A 16,967-nucleotide genomic window follows, 5' to 3' on the forward strand; every position below is an offset into this window, starting at 1 on the left:
AGTGTGCTTCTTTAAAAACAAAAATAAACCAAATAAAAATCCCTTCAGCTCCTTTATGCCTCAGACTGAAATATGGGTCTCGGTGGATAAAATGAAATAAAGGAGGGAAAGGAAAGTTCAAATGGATTCAGTTGAGTCTTTAGTGACAAACAAGTCCATTTCCAACAATCAAACAGAAACCACAAGCCCGAGTCCAAAGGCAATAACGCAGAGAGGGCAGGGGGGCAGGAGGAAGCAAGGGGAGGGGCTACACTGGGGACTGGTGTTAATTTAACACTTTGAGAATGGAAGATGCTGTCAGGTGCCTTAGAGCCAGTTTCGACCCATAGCAATCAGGTGTACAGCAGAAAGAAACACCCCGGCCTGACACCACCCTCACAGTTGTTCCGCGTGCAAGCCCATGATGGCAGCCACTGTGTCCATCCATCTGGTCAAGGGCCTTCCTCTTCCTCACTGCCCCTCTGCTGACCAAGCTTGACATCCCTCCCTGGGGCCATCTCTCCCTCCTGATCGCAGGTCCAAACGACATGAGACGGTCTCCCCATCCGTGCCTCTGAGGAGCATGGTGGCTGTACTTCTTCCCAGACAGACCTTGTGCTCTTTGGCGGCCCATGTTGCCTTCCATCTTCTTGGCTGGCACCGTTGTTCAGAATGCGGAAGTGAAAGGCCGTGGTCCGCAGGTGGGAAAGAAGGACCAGGGAGCGGGGGTGGTGAATTCCTTGGAGTGGGGTGTGTGTGCGTCTGAGGAGTAGTGTTAAGCTGTTAACTACAAAGCTGATGAGCTGAAATGTGAACCCCCCACCTAATTCACGATTTTTTAAAAAGGCGGTGTCTGTGTGACACCCCAGGAGAGATGGGACAGCCACACAGACCAAGACCAAGCAAGACCTTCCCAGCATCCCTAGCTTGATGTTTCTCTGGCTCTCAGAATGACTGAGGTTCTGGTAGGCTACAATTTAGGTGATACATTTTATTTTTTTTTAAATCTTGGTTAAAACAATTGTTTTTTAATAAGAACGGAAAACGATTCGCCATCTCTACCTTGTGCCCGTGAGCCATCTGAGACCTTAACGATGCCTACCGGGTTCTGCGACCACCCTCCCTTGGCGCCCCGAACACACTGACATCCCAGCTTTTAAAAGCCTGCTGCTCCCCCAGAGGAGGGTGACGAGAACGAGGGAGCATGAGCAGGCGAGGAAGATGAATGGAGGGATGGGGAAAGGTCATGAGAAACAGGTCCCCGCCACGTGCACATCAGGATCGTGCCTCATCATGATCCTCGCGGTGCTGCGAGCTGCCGCCTGAAGCAGGGCACGGGCTCAAGGACAAGGGCCATTTGGGGCATCGCTGGAGGTTAACTGCTGACTGCTCGTTCAGTCCCTGTGGACACTGCCAAGTCTCACCAGCGTTCCTTCAACACATGGACCCAGTGTGGCCTTTGGATGCAGGGCTCTGTGGTTAGCAAGCCCTCCCTTCCCCACTGAGGCCCCCATAGCCACAAGGTAGGCTTGGGGCTGACCAAGATCACAGCACTAAGGAACTGGGGGGCAAAGAATAAGATGTCCCAGCAAGGCTCCAGAAGCCCCTTTACCCTACACGCCCAGGTACTAGCAGTCCTGCCGAGAAGATGGGCCAGTGGTGGAAGGGCAGACAGGGCAGAGAATGGTTCCTTGCTTCCTGCTTAAATCTGCCCCTCCAGGTTAGCGTCTTAGCTGGAAATACTTCTCCCCCAAACTGACACCTGTGTCACAGGCAGCATGCTGGATCCCAGACCCCACTCTGGGAAGTCATCAGTGGGACAGCACATTTGATGTCTTAGGTAGGCCTATTGTGGCAATCTGGCCAATGGGAACATATGGGATTAATCAGGTCGCAGTTGATTGGAAGGCAAAGAGATAAATGGCTCAGCAAGACCCGCCCCTCGCTCTCTTGCTCTTTGGTGATCAGACCAGTGTGTGGCTGCTTTAGCGAGCTCTCTGCCTCAGCTTGTGATCTTCACTACCTGTGGGACAGTCAACCCATGAATCCTGTCGCTAGAGCTTGAGGTTCCTTTGAGACCTGCTTTGCCACACTGCTGGTGTGCACATCACCTGAGCTTGAGGCTGGCGGATCCTGTTGTCTGTATTTTCTGAGTTCCAGATCCCATCTGGGCCTACTTCACTAAGCCCCTGAGCTGCTGACTGCGGGTGACCCGCCCTGCTGTCTGCTGCCTATGGGCAGACTCTGCCTGCCTTGCCCTAGGGAAGACTCAGCTGTCTGCTTCCTTGACCTTGGACTCAGCAGCCCTGTGAGTTGAAAGACTTTTAGCACATTAACTGTTCCAAGGAAGTGAGTTGAACTGAGCCCTCTGTACTGCTGTGTGGACTAATTAGCTGTTATATTCCTCTGTGATATATATATATATATATATATATATATATACATATATACATATATATACATATATACATATATATTTATATATATATACACACACACAGAATCATAAGTGTCATGGTTTTGTTTCTCTAGAGAACCCTGTCTAACACAGGGGCCATTGGTATGGGGGGCTGGGTCTCACCCAGGAGCCCACGGAGTCTCTTCTGACTTCGCATCTGAATGGCACTGTTTCCTCTCCAAGAACAGGCTGGTGACCGAAGTCCTGTGTCTGTAAGCTGGGCCTTGTTGGAAAGGGGGTCTTTGAAGGTGCTACTACATCGCACGTACTTTGGGCATGTTGTCAGGAGAGACCAAGTCCCTGGAGAAGGACATCATGCTTAGTAAAAGTAGAGGGACAGCGAAAAAGAGGGAGTCCCCCAGGAGATGGACGGACACAGCGGCTGCATCCATGGGGGACTCGGGCACAGGAACCACTGGAAGGCTGGCCCAGGACTGGAAAGAGTTTAGTTCTGTTGTGCACAAGGTCGCTATGGGTCAGAACCGACTTGATGGCACCTCATATAGGAAGAACCATGTGTAGGTTTAGCAGGGGGACTTTCTGGGGAGTGGGGTGGGTGCTGATCCGATCAGGGTGGGGTCCTTCCCAAAGAGGAGAGACACACAGAGTCACAGAAGGAGGACCACCCTGTGACAGTCCAGTGACGTATTCACAAGGCAGGGAAGGCCTGGGGCCACCAGAGGCTGGGGGACCTGACGCAGGACCTTCGCCCAGAAAGAGCACGGTGTCCTGGTCTTGGGGGCCCAGCTTTCTCCGTGCGGAGAATGCATCTTCGATTCTTCCAGCCTGTGGGGCTTGGTCCTTGCAGCTGAGGCCACTCAGACACAAGCCCAAGCCTGGTCCTTCCTCGGGGCAGTGTTCCTGGACCCACCCTCCCGGTTCTCTCTGCTGAGAGGTGCAGACCAAGCCGGGTACCCTGGATGTGACACAGGTGTGAGACCCTCCCTCCCTCCCCCATGAGCCCCTGCCTCTCCTGTATTGTCTCCCACAGAGCGGGTGGGTGGGGTGGGGGAGTGGGGACGGGTTTCTCAAAAGCCAGGCCCCATGTCTGCAGCCATGCTAACGGCCACCATGGGCAGGCAGGCCCCCAGCGGCTACTCACTGTCTACACTCCAGCGGAGCGCCCAGCCGTGGGGCCGCAGCAGCTTGTGCACCACCTCCAGGACCGTCTGCAGCTTCTGCTTCTGCCCAGCCTCGGACAGGGTCATCTCGGCCACGTTCAGCTTGTGTTCAGACAGTTTCTCTGCAGCGGCCAGGACGAGAGGGGCAGGCAGGGTGTGAGAGCGAGAGCATGGGGGCCTCAGGACAGAGTTACGGCCCCCTCCACCCCTGGGTCCCCCAAGTGGAGGAGGTGACGGGAGGTAACTAAGGGGCTCTGAGCCACGGGCCCCCTCATTTTCCTGAGGACTTGACTCTGGAGTGTGCAAGGGGGACTCCAAGAATAAAACTGGGTGTCCCCCTCCACCCATCAGGAGCATCCTCTGCACAGACAGTGAGATACACAATTCCAGCCCAGCTGGGCACCGCAGGGCACCTAGGGAGGAGGCAGGGGCACTGTGTTCTTGGCTCCTGGGCAGGGGGGGGAGCCGTCTTCGCTCAGGGCAGCCTAACAAGGAGGGGGCCGCAGCCTGGGTCTCCAAAGCTTCCGCCCGTTTCTCTAACACTCTGACTCTGCCCGTCAGGAGGATGATTAGATATTCGCAGACACTCGGCGGCGGTTTTATTACCGACCGTAAGCTCAGGAAACAATCTGGAAAGGCCCAGACGAGATGTCACATCTACTCGAGATTCAATTACCAGGATGCCAAGCCCAGCCTCGGCCCTACACAATCTGCCCTGCTGAACAGCGCGGAGCAGGCAGTGATGGGAAACTCCTGTGCTCCGCACGTGACCCCACACCTGCCGCAGGGCAACGGGGCTACAGACCCCTGCCTCTTGTCACCCCAAGATGCCCCAGGCACTTCCTGATGTCGCTCTGGGCAAACAACTGAGTACCCCCCACCCCCCCACCCCCACCCCCGCCTCCCAGAGCGGCTGGCAGCCTCCAAGCACCCGGTGAGTGATAGTCAAAGCAGGCGGCTCCTGGTGGGTCACAAACGGGACCCCCCTTCCTCCCGCTTTGTAAGTGTCCCCTAGCAATGGCCTGTGAAAAGCATTTTTACTGGGGGAGGGGTGGGAGTGGGGGGGACCACTGGCATCCAGGCAATTCTGACTCACATGGACCCCAATGCTATGAATCTGTACAAGAGCAGACAGACACATCTTTCTGCCCCGAGGCAGCTGGTGGGTTTGAACCGCCAGCCAATGGGTGGTTAGCGGTCCAACACTTCCCTACAAACGTGACATCCTCTTCTGGGACCCTCCATCCCTCAGGGAGGCCAAGAACGGGTGGTTTTGATGCCCCCCCTCCCCTGACAGTAGATTATACAGACTGGACTCCCCGGCGGCCTACTGGGTCACAAGTTAGATGGACTGTTAGCCACACGAGGTCAGCCGTGCAAAACACCAGCTGCCCTGAGGGAGAAAGCTGAGACTTTCTATTCCCATCAAGAATCCTGGTAGCATAGTAGTTACCCACTGGGCTGCTAACCACAAGGTCTGCAGTTCGAAGCCACCAGCTTGCTCTGTGAGAAGAAGATGAGGTTTTCTACTCCCGTAAATAATTACAGTCTCAGAAACTTGCATGGACAGTTCTACCCTGTCCTGCAGGGTCACTGTGAGTCGGCATCAAGTGACTGCCTGCCTCTATGGGGCCCCCTCAAGCAGACTGTTTTAGGCCAGGACCCCAGCATAGACAGAAGCAGAGGAAGGGGACAGGGTGGTCCTGAGAGCAGACTTTTTCAGGCCAGGACCCCAGCATAGACAGAAGCAGAGGAAGGGGATGGGGGGGGGGTCCTGAGAGGACAGAAGAGCAGCAAGTAAGGGGGGCTGACTGAGCAATGTGGGGGGTTGATAACTTATCACATGAGGAGGCCCTGGTTTGTGCAAGGAGTGGGGTATGTCTGTGAGTTCAGACCGTACATGAGATGGTCCAGGAGCACCTCAAAACCTAGCCTGCACTCAGAAGCAACAACGCCCATATGGAAGAAGCACACCAGTCTGTGTGACCATGAGGGGTTGAAAGGATCAGGCATCAAAGAACAAAAACTCATATCATTGTGAATGATGGGGAATACAGATTGGGGAACCAAAGCCCATCTACAGGCAACTGGACATCCCCGCAGAAGGGTCACAGGTTGGAGAGGAGCCAGTCAGGGTGCAGTGTAGCAATGATGAAACATATAACTTTCCTCTAGTTCCTAAATGCTTCCCCCCACCCCCGCCCACTATCATGATCCCAATTCTACCTCACAAATCTGGCTAGACCAGAGCGTTTACATTGGTACAGATAGGAACTGGAAACACAGGGAATCCAGGACAGATGATCCCTTCAGGACCAGTGGTGAGAGTGGCGATATTGGGAGGGTGGAGGGAGGGTGGTGTATAAATGGGGAACAGATTATAAGGCTCTCTATATAACCTCCTCCCTGGGGGACTGACAACAGAAAAGTGGGTGAAGGAAGATGTCGGGCAGTGTAAGATATGACAAAATAATAATAATTTATAAATTATCAAGTGTTTGTGAGGGACTGGGGAACAGAGAGGGAGGGGGAAAATGAGGAGCTGATAGCAGGGGCTCAAGTAGAAAGCAAATATTTTCAGAATGGTGAGGGCAACAAATGTTTAAATGTGGTTGACATATAATGGATGGATGGATGGATTGTAATGAGTTGTACAAGGCCCCAATAAAATGATTTTTTAAAAACCACCCTAGCCTGCATGCCCGCGTGCGGGTCACGTCGAGCCTGGGAGCGCCCCACCCACAGAGTTCCCTTAAGATGGCGAAGAACCAGGCAGCTGCTTCCAGAATCTCCTCTCAGGAAGAATCCCCCCGGGATGCAGGAGAGAGTCACCCTTGGCTGCTTCCGCATGGACACATCTGGACATCCATTCTCCGTCCCCATCTCTCCCACTCATCCCCTCCTCCACAAAGCATCTTGGTCTCTGTCCCTGCTGAGGGTGCTGTTCCCTGGTTCCTCCTCTCTCACGACCAGTCCTTCTCAGCTGACCACCCAGAGCCCAGGGCAGGTGCCAGAGTTGGCTCCACCCTTGGCAGTCGTTCAGCCAGAGCCTGCTGTTTGGATCCAACTCGGCTTTAGGGAAGCCAAAGAGCCGCATTCCACCTGGCATGCCGGGGCTGGCCTGGAGACCCCGTGGCTCGCGCCCACATCTTGTCTGGGTAACAGCCATGTCATCGTGTTCCATTAATGTCTTGAGATGCTCTTCTGTGGTTCTTTTTTGGCAGCCGAACAAAGTGGCTGCGTCAAAGCACTTGACATACGGGAGGTGCTGAGATTTGCCTAATGGAGTGCCCATGCAAGTCAGTCAGACAGGATGGAGGAGAAGCTTCTCCCTGGACACACACACACACACACACACACACACACACACACACACACACAGGCTGCCAGAGCCAAGATCCATCTCGAGGTGTGTGTCTGCTACAGACAGCAAGCTCACAGGCACAGCCACTCTGGGGCAGGTGTGCATCCGCCAGGCCACTAGAAGAGGGAGCCCAGAGCCCGTGACAACCCTGCGTCAAGACACCCCCCCCCCTCTGCTCCTTGGGAGGTGCTGATGTGGTAAGACCAAAAGGCAAGGACTCAGGTTCAAGTTCAGAATCTGCCCTGCGGTCTGAGAGCCAGTTCCAGAGCTCCGTGCCCACGCCGCTAGATCTAGGGCACAGGGGCTTCAATTGACTCAAGGGGCAGGGTAAAGCCAGGAATGGATGGCAGAGAATCAGAAATCAATCGGGCAGGGTAACAGCAAAGCCCACATGGAAGAAGCACACCCGCCTGGGTGATCACAAGGTGTCGACAGGATCAGGCATCAGTCATCAGAAGACCCAAAACAGATAAGAGATAAGGACTCAGAATCCAGGAACAGAATGGGAGTAGCGATATCATGAGGGTGAGGGGAAGGTGGGGGGAGGGTGGGGGAGAAAAGAGGAATGGATGGCAATGGCTGACGTGTAACCCCCACCCTGTAGGGGACAAGCAACAGAATGTGGGTGAAGGTAGACAGCGGACAGTGTCAGATATGAAAATAACAACAACTTATCATTTATCAGAGGTTCACAAGGGTAGGAGGGGAGGGGGGGAAAAGGAGGAGCTGATACCAAAGGCTCAAATAGAAAATGATTTTGAAAAGGATGATGGCAACCTAGGTCCAAATGTGCTTGATACAATTGATATATGGATTGTTATAAGAGCTGTAAGAGCCCCCAGTGAAATGTTTTATTAAAAAAAATTTTTTTCAAAAGAACTGTGGGCACGATACTCTTAGGTTTGCTCCTGAGAAGCTCAGGAAGGATCTGTCTCCTTCGGACAAGGAGTGAAACCTCAGGTCAAGGAAGATCGATCACAAGTGCATCTCCATCCTGCGGCAGCTCCTCAAAACGCCCAGCGAAGGTTCCCATAGTGCTGTCAGGGACTATCGAGCTGGTCCGCCTCATAGCCACCCGATGGCCAACAGAAAACTCAGACACGCCTAACCTTGTGTGACAAGTGCCCAAGACCTCCACATGGACGGTCCACCCTACTGACCGGCTGCTCTTCGCCCTCCCTGCCCCGTTCCCCTGCCTCTCTCCATGCTTGGAAGCCTGGGATCCTGGCCTCTGGAAACAGGCAGCATGGGCAGGGGCAGGGAGAGGAGCCAGAGCTGCAGGCCAGCAAAGCAACCACCTACAAGACTCACTGTCATCCACCCATTGTCGACTCACGGCGACCCTATGGGACAGATCCGCCCCTGTGGGTTTCTGAGACCGTAGCTCTTTACGAGAATAGAGAGAGCCCTGCTTTCTCCTGGAGAGCGGCTGGTGGCTTTGAACCACTGGCCTTTCACTAGGCAGCCCACTCTGCCCCCAGGGCTTCATGGTGCCATGTCATGTAATGCCCTTAGACCCAATGGAAGCTGCGGTAATCCCCTCCAGAAAACCGGCCAATGCCACGCACCCATCCCGAGCAAAAAGGGGCTTTCCCCGGGGTGAGTTCTGTTTCCAGACCCTACGCAGGGGTTTCACGAGTTCACGGGGAAAATGGAGTTGAAAGATAATTACAATTTCCCACAAGCATTTTGCTTAGCCTTGTCAATGGGGGATTTGGGTAAAAACGCTTCATCTCACCCTTCCTGTGCCCCAACCAAATAGAGCTTGAATCTCAGGCTAGCCTGTCACCTCTGTATGGATTTTGGAGTTGCCGGCCCACTGTCCACCCCCTACTATGTGTTCTATATGTGTATGTACTGTATAACTGACCGCCATGAAGCTGATGCTGACTCATGGCGACCCTGCAGGACAGGGTAGAATTGCCCCTGTGAACTTCCGACACTGTAACTCTTGAGCAGAGTTTAAAGCCCTGTCTTTCTCCTGTGGCTCTGGCTGGTGGTTTAGAAATGCTGAAATTGTGGTTAGCAGTCCAACATGTGATCACTACACCATCAGGGATCCTTAACATATCTTGCGTATATACATGTTGAGATAGTTAAAGTTTATTGTGCCAACCTGGCTGATAAACACATGTGGAGTTCATTGAGAGATAAATGGCTCGGTGAGCTTCGCCTTTCTAGTTCTCGGGTCTCTTGCTTTCTGATGGTCGGACCTGGGTGCAGCTGCCTTAGCCAGTTCCCTGCTTCAGCTGGCAAGGCTCACTTCCTGCAAGACATCCCTGAAGAGAAGCCACATGGACCTGCCCTGATGCAGCCCTGGGTGCTGGAGCAGCTGTGTAGAGACCCCAGTCAGCACTGAGATGCTTACACGCTCCTGATTCGGCTTTCCTTCTGCAGTCGGCATCATAGTGTGTGTTTTGTGAGATGGAGGAGGACTTTGTGGATCAGTGTCGGACATATGGGCTAATGTTGAACTTGTGGGCTTGGGCAGCACTGGGTTGGGATGTTTTCTTGATGTACACTCACCCTTTATATAAAATTCTCTCTTATACATATGAGTTTCTGTGGGTTTGTTTCTCTGATATACTAATAGACTAACACATGTATATACACCACTTACACATACACATATAGATAGGCATTGCCCAGGGACTCTCTGTGTGTGTGTGTATGTTTGTGTCCAGCTGTGTTTCTCAAAAGCACCCTAAGACAAAGTCAATGACATCTCTTTTTCATGAGCCCAGCCCCAGGCCCCTCACTGGCGAGCGAGCAGTGCCGTGGCGTGGCGTGGAGTGGGAGGCCCGTCCCCGCCCCGGTGTCCACTCACCCAGGAGCTTCTGCAGCACCTGGCCATCGTAGAGGTCATCCTCCAGGTTCCTCACGATGATCCTCTCCTCCTCCAGGACCTTGTTGACCCAGTCGATGAGGACCTGGGGATCGGCGGGCATCACCAGGGTGACCAGGCAGGACTGGAGTAAGTCCACCCGGGCTCTGACTCACCCACACAACCATCCTGGGCACCCAGAGCCTAAAGCTGCAGGGTGAGGGGGCACCTAGCGGTATCCCGGTGCCACACACCTGCTTCCTGCTACCTCCCAGGAAGGGTGGGGGCTGCCCTGCTGCCCCTACCAAGCCTGCCAAGGGACATCTGCTTCCCCACCACAGACCCGACTGGGGTCCAGTTCTGAAGAACACGGTGACTCCATGTCCTGGCTAATTAGCTGCGGGAATACCATCCTCTGGTGCTCCATTAGGGAAGGACCGCTCACTGCTGTTCCCCATCCCGCCCCCGGTCTTCCAACCTCACGAGTGTCCTTTACCCTCTGCAAGGCCCAGGCCCTGCCCCTTCCTGCTGTGGTGTTTGGGGGCATCTGCACCCCTCCCCACACAGACCCCTCTGTCCATTGCCCTGGAGGCAATTTTAGCTCCTAGCAACCCCAGAGGGTGGGGTGGGGCAGAGCCCGCCCAGAGGGCTCCTGAGACCGTCAGGCTGGAGGTGGGTTTGAACTGCTGCCCTTGAGGATGGTAGCCTCGTGTTTAACCTACTGCACCACACAGGGCTCCTTTCCTTTGAGAATGGCTCCCCAAACACACTGCCCTTCCCCTTTCGTCCCCACCTGGCAGGACCAAGGAGCTCGCCCTACGGACAGAAGGAGGGCTCTTCTGCAGGCTGCCCTTCCCTTGGCTTGTCTCCTGCCCTCCCTCCCACCAGGTCCAGGGTCTGGCTGGACCAGGGAGCAGGAGAACTGTATGTCTGGCCAGAAAGAGAAACAGACTCACAGCCATTGGGTGGATTCTCACTCGGAGCAGCCCCGCAGGACAGAGCAGAGCTTCCCCTGAGGGTTTCCCAGGCTGTCCATCTTTACTGGAGTGGAAAGCGCCATCTTTCTCCAAAGGGGCCGTTGGTGGGTTCGAACCACCGACCCTACAGTTAGGAGCTTAATGCAAAACCAAACTCACAGCCGTTGAGTCTCATTTAGAATCCTATGGACCCTAGAGGCCAGGGCAGAACTGCTCCTGTGGATTTCTGAGACTGTAACTCTTTACTGGAATAGAAGCCCCATCTTTCTTCTGTGGAACAGCTGGTAGTTTCCATCTGCGGACCTTGGGCTTAGCAGCCCATCACACACACTACCAGGCCACCAAGCCAGGGGATGTAAGCCTAGGAAAACTCCTATGAGCACACTCCTCTTCAATGAAGAAGTGACAACTTTAGAAATTCCATCTGGTTCATTCGGTGACCTGAACCAAACTCCCACCTCAGATGAAAGGAATAAAAATCAACCTCGAGCAACAAGCCACAAACCTGGCCTCCTGGTGTAAAACCCATCCCCCCAACCCATCTGGCTGGTCCCTGCCTGAGATTCCCCCTCACCCGCCCCTGGACCTCCCAGGCCCTGCGTCTGGATCCCTGGCCCCACCAAACGCTCTTTAGCGATGGTCCCTGCCATTACTTTAGGGACAGTCTCATTTCTCAGCCCTGCATCCTGCAGGCAATGGCTGAGGATGCCCATTAATTACGCCCGGGCCCGTTTGGCCAGCCGGCTTGAACCTGAGTCAATAATCAGTCCTCCTTTAGTTCCCTTAGAGTTATAATCAGGATCCCCTGCCATTCTTGCTCTGAGCAAAGACAATTACATTTTAATCAGTTCTGCACACAGTCACGGTGGCTTCATCCACAGAGGACCCTGGCGTATTATCACAGGCGACAGCAAGTCCCAGATCGGGGCGGCAGGCAGAGGCCTGCACTTGGGGTCTCCACCAGGTCCTGTCAGCCCTGAGGACAGCCCAGTGGGGTGTCCTCAGACCAGACAGTCAATGTCCACAGGAAACGTGGGAGCAACAGCTCAGGACACGTCCTGTTTGGGAAGGCGAGCACCTCAACTGGCAGAGAAATGGGGGCCAAGGGACAATCGGGTACCGATGACGTGAGACTGCCTTTTTCTGCCTCTTCGTTCTGAAAGCGTGGCCTGTCCCTAGAAGACCCTTCTAAATATAAAGTGTCTGGGCTGCGATAGACAGGCCCTGAGAGAAGAGGGGCGCCTGGTGGGGTAGTGGGTGCCTCGTTGCTCATTGAACCCTAAAGTCAGCAGTTCAAAACCACCAGCCACTCCAAGGGAGAAAGACGAGGCTTTGTACTCCCGTGACGAGTTACAGTCTTGGAAACCCACAGGGGCAGTTCTACCTTGTCAGACAGGGTCGCTGTGAATCAGAACCAAGTTAATGGCAATGAGTGAGTGAGTGAGTGAGTGAGTGAGTGAGTGAGTGAGTGAGTGAGTGATGGAAGAGATGGTATATGTTGACCAGGTTGTTAGGCTCTTAAAACAAAACAAACAGACCTCCTGGACTAGTGGAACCTGGAGGACCCCCAGGACAGGGGCCAGGAGAAACTCATCAAACCCTGACCTAAATTCCTGATGGCACAGCAATGCTCACAGGCAAAACTGAAAAACTCACTGCCATCGAGTCAATGCCGGCTTGCAGTCAACCCTACAGGGCAGGGCAGAACTGGCCCTGTGGGCTTCCAAGCCTGTAACTCCTTACAGGAGCAGAGTCTCCTCTTTCTCCCACAGAGCAGCCGGTGGGTTTGAACTGCTGTGTGGCCACATCCTCTCCTGTCAACTTGAAGGTACTAAGAGTGAAAAAAAAGAGTGAATGAGGTGGGGTCTGGCCTGTCAATCAGGTCACACCCTGATGATGCCTCCTTGTGGGCGTGGCCTTCTCATGAGGATTCTGGGAACTCCCCTCTTTCTCCCTGGAGGCGGGCTACACACACACTCTTTCTGCTTCAACCTCCTGTTGACAAGCCATGTGGAGCTGCAGTGGGACCTGAGCACATCATCGGCAGAGACCTGCACCAGCCCTGTGACGCTTCCACTGCCATTGGATCCACAAGACTTTTCACCCACTGGCCTGTGATCCTCCTGCATTCTACATCATTGCATGTGGCTGCATGAGTCTGAAGAGAGATGTATGGACCAGTATTGTACTTATGAGCTAATATCAGCCATACAGACTTTGTCTGGACTGGGCTGGGATGTTCTCTTGATGTACAATTACTCTTTGATATAAAGCTCTTTCTCATACATATTTGAGATTTGTCCTTGAATTTGTTTCTCTAGTCAACCTGGTCTAACACAACTACTGACCCTAGAGTCAGCAGCTCAAGAGATGATCCACAGCACCACCAAGGCTCTGAACTCTCGGAGGCAGCAAGGTCATTGCTATTGTCATTGGGTGCCATTGGGCAGGTTCTAACTCACAGCAACCCTGTGCACAAGGGATCACACACAGCCCAGTCCTGAGCCAGCCTCACAAGGAATGGTTCTTATGTCTGAGCCCTGTGCTGCAGCCACTGTGTCCATCCATCTTGTCAAGCGCCTTCCTCAACCGACTCCATCGAACCACAAAAGGCAGAATGGTGGGCTGGAGGGAAGGGCGCGAGGACCCCTTACAGAGAGGAGCATCACAGTAAAGAAGAAGTGGGTGGAGGGAGTGTTCCCAGCAGGGTGGAGTGCGGGTGCATGAACCAGGTGTGTGGCAAAGACTTTGCTTCATGCAAAGTGGGTCTCCTATGGAGCACAAGATGTTGCTCTCATTCAGAGTGGATCTGACAGCGCTGTAAAGAGAGATCTGGCCCGAAGGAGGTGAGGGAGACCTCGGAATGAACCTTTGGATTCAGGCGTCTTTGTTTAGTGGGGACCTTGGGGCAGCCCAAGAGTCTAACGATGCTTTTTTTGCTGCAGGCTGAGATTAGCAACCATGTGTCCACGGGCGGTGCGTTGGGAGGGGAGGGGTGGGAGTGCTGGTCGCCATTGAGCTGGCTCTCCCTTGCAGCAAGCTCGACCCCTACAGAACCCTACAGGAGCCTCAGTTTTGCTCCAACAGGCACACAGGGTTTGCCCATGAGTTGGGGGTTCACCCCGTGGCCACACGTTCGGGTCTGGGTTCATTTCTCTGTTTGCTTATGAGGCCCCTGAAAGGGCGGAGGATCAGCACTTAAAAGGCGAGGCAAGTCATTGGCAGGTATGATCCGGGGTTTAAGTTTGGGGCATAGAAACCATGATCTGATATGTGGACGCTGACCCAATTCACAAGAAAAGAAAAACGTTGAAAGAAAGAATGTGTGGTTTTTTTCTGTTTTTTTGTTGCAGTGGGAGGAGGCGGCCTTCAAAAGCTGACCTTTTCGATTTCAGCGTTCAGCAGGAGACAGCTGGCAGGCGGCTTGGTTCACCTTGTGAAAAGGCAGCTGTACCCCCAGTCTCTGGTCCCGAGTGGCCAATGAGACGGGGGAACTTCCATAGAAATCACCAGGTTGGTGGAACATTATAAACAGCATGTCCATGGTGCCTGCCCCTCCCCCGGGGTCAGCTGAGTGAGGGTGGGGGTGGGGTTCTTCCCAGCGGTGGCATTACTGAGGCTGTCTGCTCAGAGCTGGCTCTGGGGCTAAAGAGGTGAGCTGGACGCTTACAGGAGGGAGCAGCCAGAGCCCAGATCCGGCCCCACCCAGGGATTAGCTTCCAGAGCTCTATTGTGGTTAAGATCTGAGCTATCGGCTACAGCCCATGCTGGGAGAAAGAGAGAGAGCTCTCTGGATGCGTGGCAGCCACCATCAGCCGGGTATCCGTCTGTGTCTCTGTCTGGTCTCTTATCACAGGAGGACAGCAGTCCTTCGGGATTAGGAACCCCCATCCCCCCTCCCCACCACGCGTCCCCCAAGGATGGAGTGACTTCATCTCACGTCCTTTGGACATGCTGTCAGCGGATACCAGACCCTGGAGAAGGTGATCAGGTTGTAAAGGCAGAGGAGCGTTGAGACAGAGGAAGGCCCCCAAAGAGATGGACGGACTCGTTGGCTGGCCATGTGCTGGAGCTTGGGAACAACTGTCAGGATAGCGCAGGGCCAGGCAGTGGTGCCTTCTGTCGTGCATGGGGTCCCTATGGTAGGAGGCACCTCAGGGGCACCTAACAGCAACAACAACACCCCCTCCAGCCTGACCTCATGTGAACTGAGCATCCCTTCCAAGGTCAACGTGCCCAGGTACCAGGGGTTGGGACTTGAGTTGGCTCAGCTCAAGCCAGAACAAGACCTGTTCACAAGCCCACTCTGTCCCTGGACCCCACACCGCCCAGGCTGCACCCCATAAGACTCATTTCCCTACCTTGACCAGCTCCTTGAACTTGGGGCTTTCCTTGGAGGCGGGGTTGATCATGGTGCGCTCCTCATTCTCCTCTGCCGTAGGACAGAAAGGGGGCCACTATCAGTGTTAGTGGGGGCCAGTGGGGGGGCGGCGGGCAGCTCTACTTGCCTCTCGAGGATGAGTGGGCAGTGGACAGAGAGGCAGAAACCCTGTCATTGTCTCAGGACTGAAGAACTCATCCCTGTGTCCGACACTCCATCACCCCCCAGTGAGGGGGGTCCCAACAGCCCGGCATGGTGTTCAGGAAGGTTAACTGGACCCTATTAGCTCTCATTTCGTTTCTCAGAGCCTATAGCCCCACCCCCACCCCAGCTCTGCTCAGCAGCCTGGCCACACGGTGCCCACTGTTGGGGCCAAATAAGGAGAGCGTGGGATACACAGATCCTAAGAAGCATTTCCTGCTCAGAGTCCAACCCAGGGGACTAGGCTCCACCCATCCGGGCATTTCCAGCAGCCCTGTGCCGTAGGCATTTATTGGGTTTGGGGTGATGGTTGAGAAGGGACACCACGAAATGACACACTCAACAGTGCCCCCTGAACAATGCCGTGGCGCAGGTCCTTGGAATTGGATGGTCATTTCCAACCTCCTCTTCTGACGGGGCCCCCCTTGCCCCCTCCCCCACGCAGAACCTCCCTGGCCCCTAAGGGTGCTGTTAAAGCTTCCCAGTTGCTGTGGTCAGTTTGGTCCCATGTCGAGAGCTTCTGAAAGAGCACAAAGCTCATGGCAGCCTCTTTCACTGCCCCTTCCCTGCTCCCACCCCTGCAGTCTCTAGTTAAATTAAACTATGGTTTGGTTTTAAGAGGACGTCAGGGGATGTTTGGGGGGTTAAGGTTTAAAGGTGAAGTCAGGGCAATGGTCTTGGGGTTCATTCAGTCTGGGCGGCTCCAGAAATGTTGGATCCCAGGGACATGTGAAATTCTGTTCTACATCCCCCCCTGTGGTCGTTATGGGGGTAGTTATCTGTTGTCAATTTGAGACTTATGAGTGGAGGGGTGGAGACTTATGAGTGGAGGGGTGGAGACTTATGAGTGGAGGGGTGGAGTTTGGCCTGTCAATCAGGTCGCAGCTTGATGACCTCATTTGGAGGCACTAGGGAGATAAATAGGTCGCTGGAGGTGAGACACATGCCAACTCCCTGGGAGACATTGCAGCTGACAAGACACATGGAGCCACGTGGAGACCCCTGCAAGCGATGAGATGCTTACAACACCACTGGATCCACAAGACTTTCCACCCACTGGCCTGTGATCTTCCTGCATTTCACATCATTGAATGTGTTTCATGAGTCTGAAAAGGACTATATAGATTGGTATCGGACATATGGGCTAATATCAGACTTATGGACTTGATCTGGACTGGGCTGGGCTGTTTTCTCAATACTCAATTGCACTTGCATATAACGCTCTTTCTTATAGACATATGAGTGTCTATGATTTTGTTTCTCTAGTCCACCTGGGTTAACACACACCCCTTTCGATTAGGAGTCCTCTATAGAATCTTTGATCCAAATGCTCAATACTGGTCACGGGGTACCATCCAGTTCTGGTCTGTGGCAAAGGAGGCAGTTGATCATGGAGACAATTAGCTGCCCATTCCACGTCCTCCTCCTGTGCCAGAGAGGCTGGCCCTCCAGGCAAACAGAGGCCCACCGTGACTTGAATGGCTACAGCAAGACTTCAAAACCCTAGTACAACATCATGCACGAGGAGGTAGACCAGAACCACAAAACTCAGTACTAGCCTCATTAACTGGGATGTCCCTAACCCTCTGAATCAAGCTAAACTGACATTACTTCCCAGGCTTGGGGGTCACACAATGCCTTTACACACATGGCTTAGAAGAA

General features: G+C 53.9%; 1 protein-coding gene across 1 annotated transcript in view; it reads right to left on the reverse strand.

Moving 5' to 3' along the window:
- Positions 1-16,967, reverse strand: part of PARVB (parvin beta) — a 100,352-nt gene that overhangs the window by 28,204 nt on the left and 55,181 nt on the right. Inside the window, exons 3-5 of the mRNA XM_075552607.1 lie at positions 15,085-15,155; positions 9,750-9,852; positions 3,540-3,680 (exon numbers count right to left, since the gene is read on the reverse strand). Of these exons, the coding sequence (XP_075408722.1) occupies positions 3,540-3,680; positions 9,750-9,852; positions 15,085-15,155 (315 nt within the window). The remainder of the gene's footprint in view (positions 1-3,539; positions 3,681-9,749; positions 9,853-15,084; positions 15,156-16,967) is intronic.

Source organism: Tenrec ecaudatus, chromosome 6, assembly GCF_050624435.1.
Source record: "Tenrec ecaudatus isolate mTenEca1 chromosome 6, mTenEca1.hap1, whole genome shotgun sequence".
NCBI classification, from domain to species: Eukaryota; Metazoa; Chordata; class Mammalia; order Afrosoricida; family Tenrecidae; genus Tenrec; species Tenrec ecaudatus.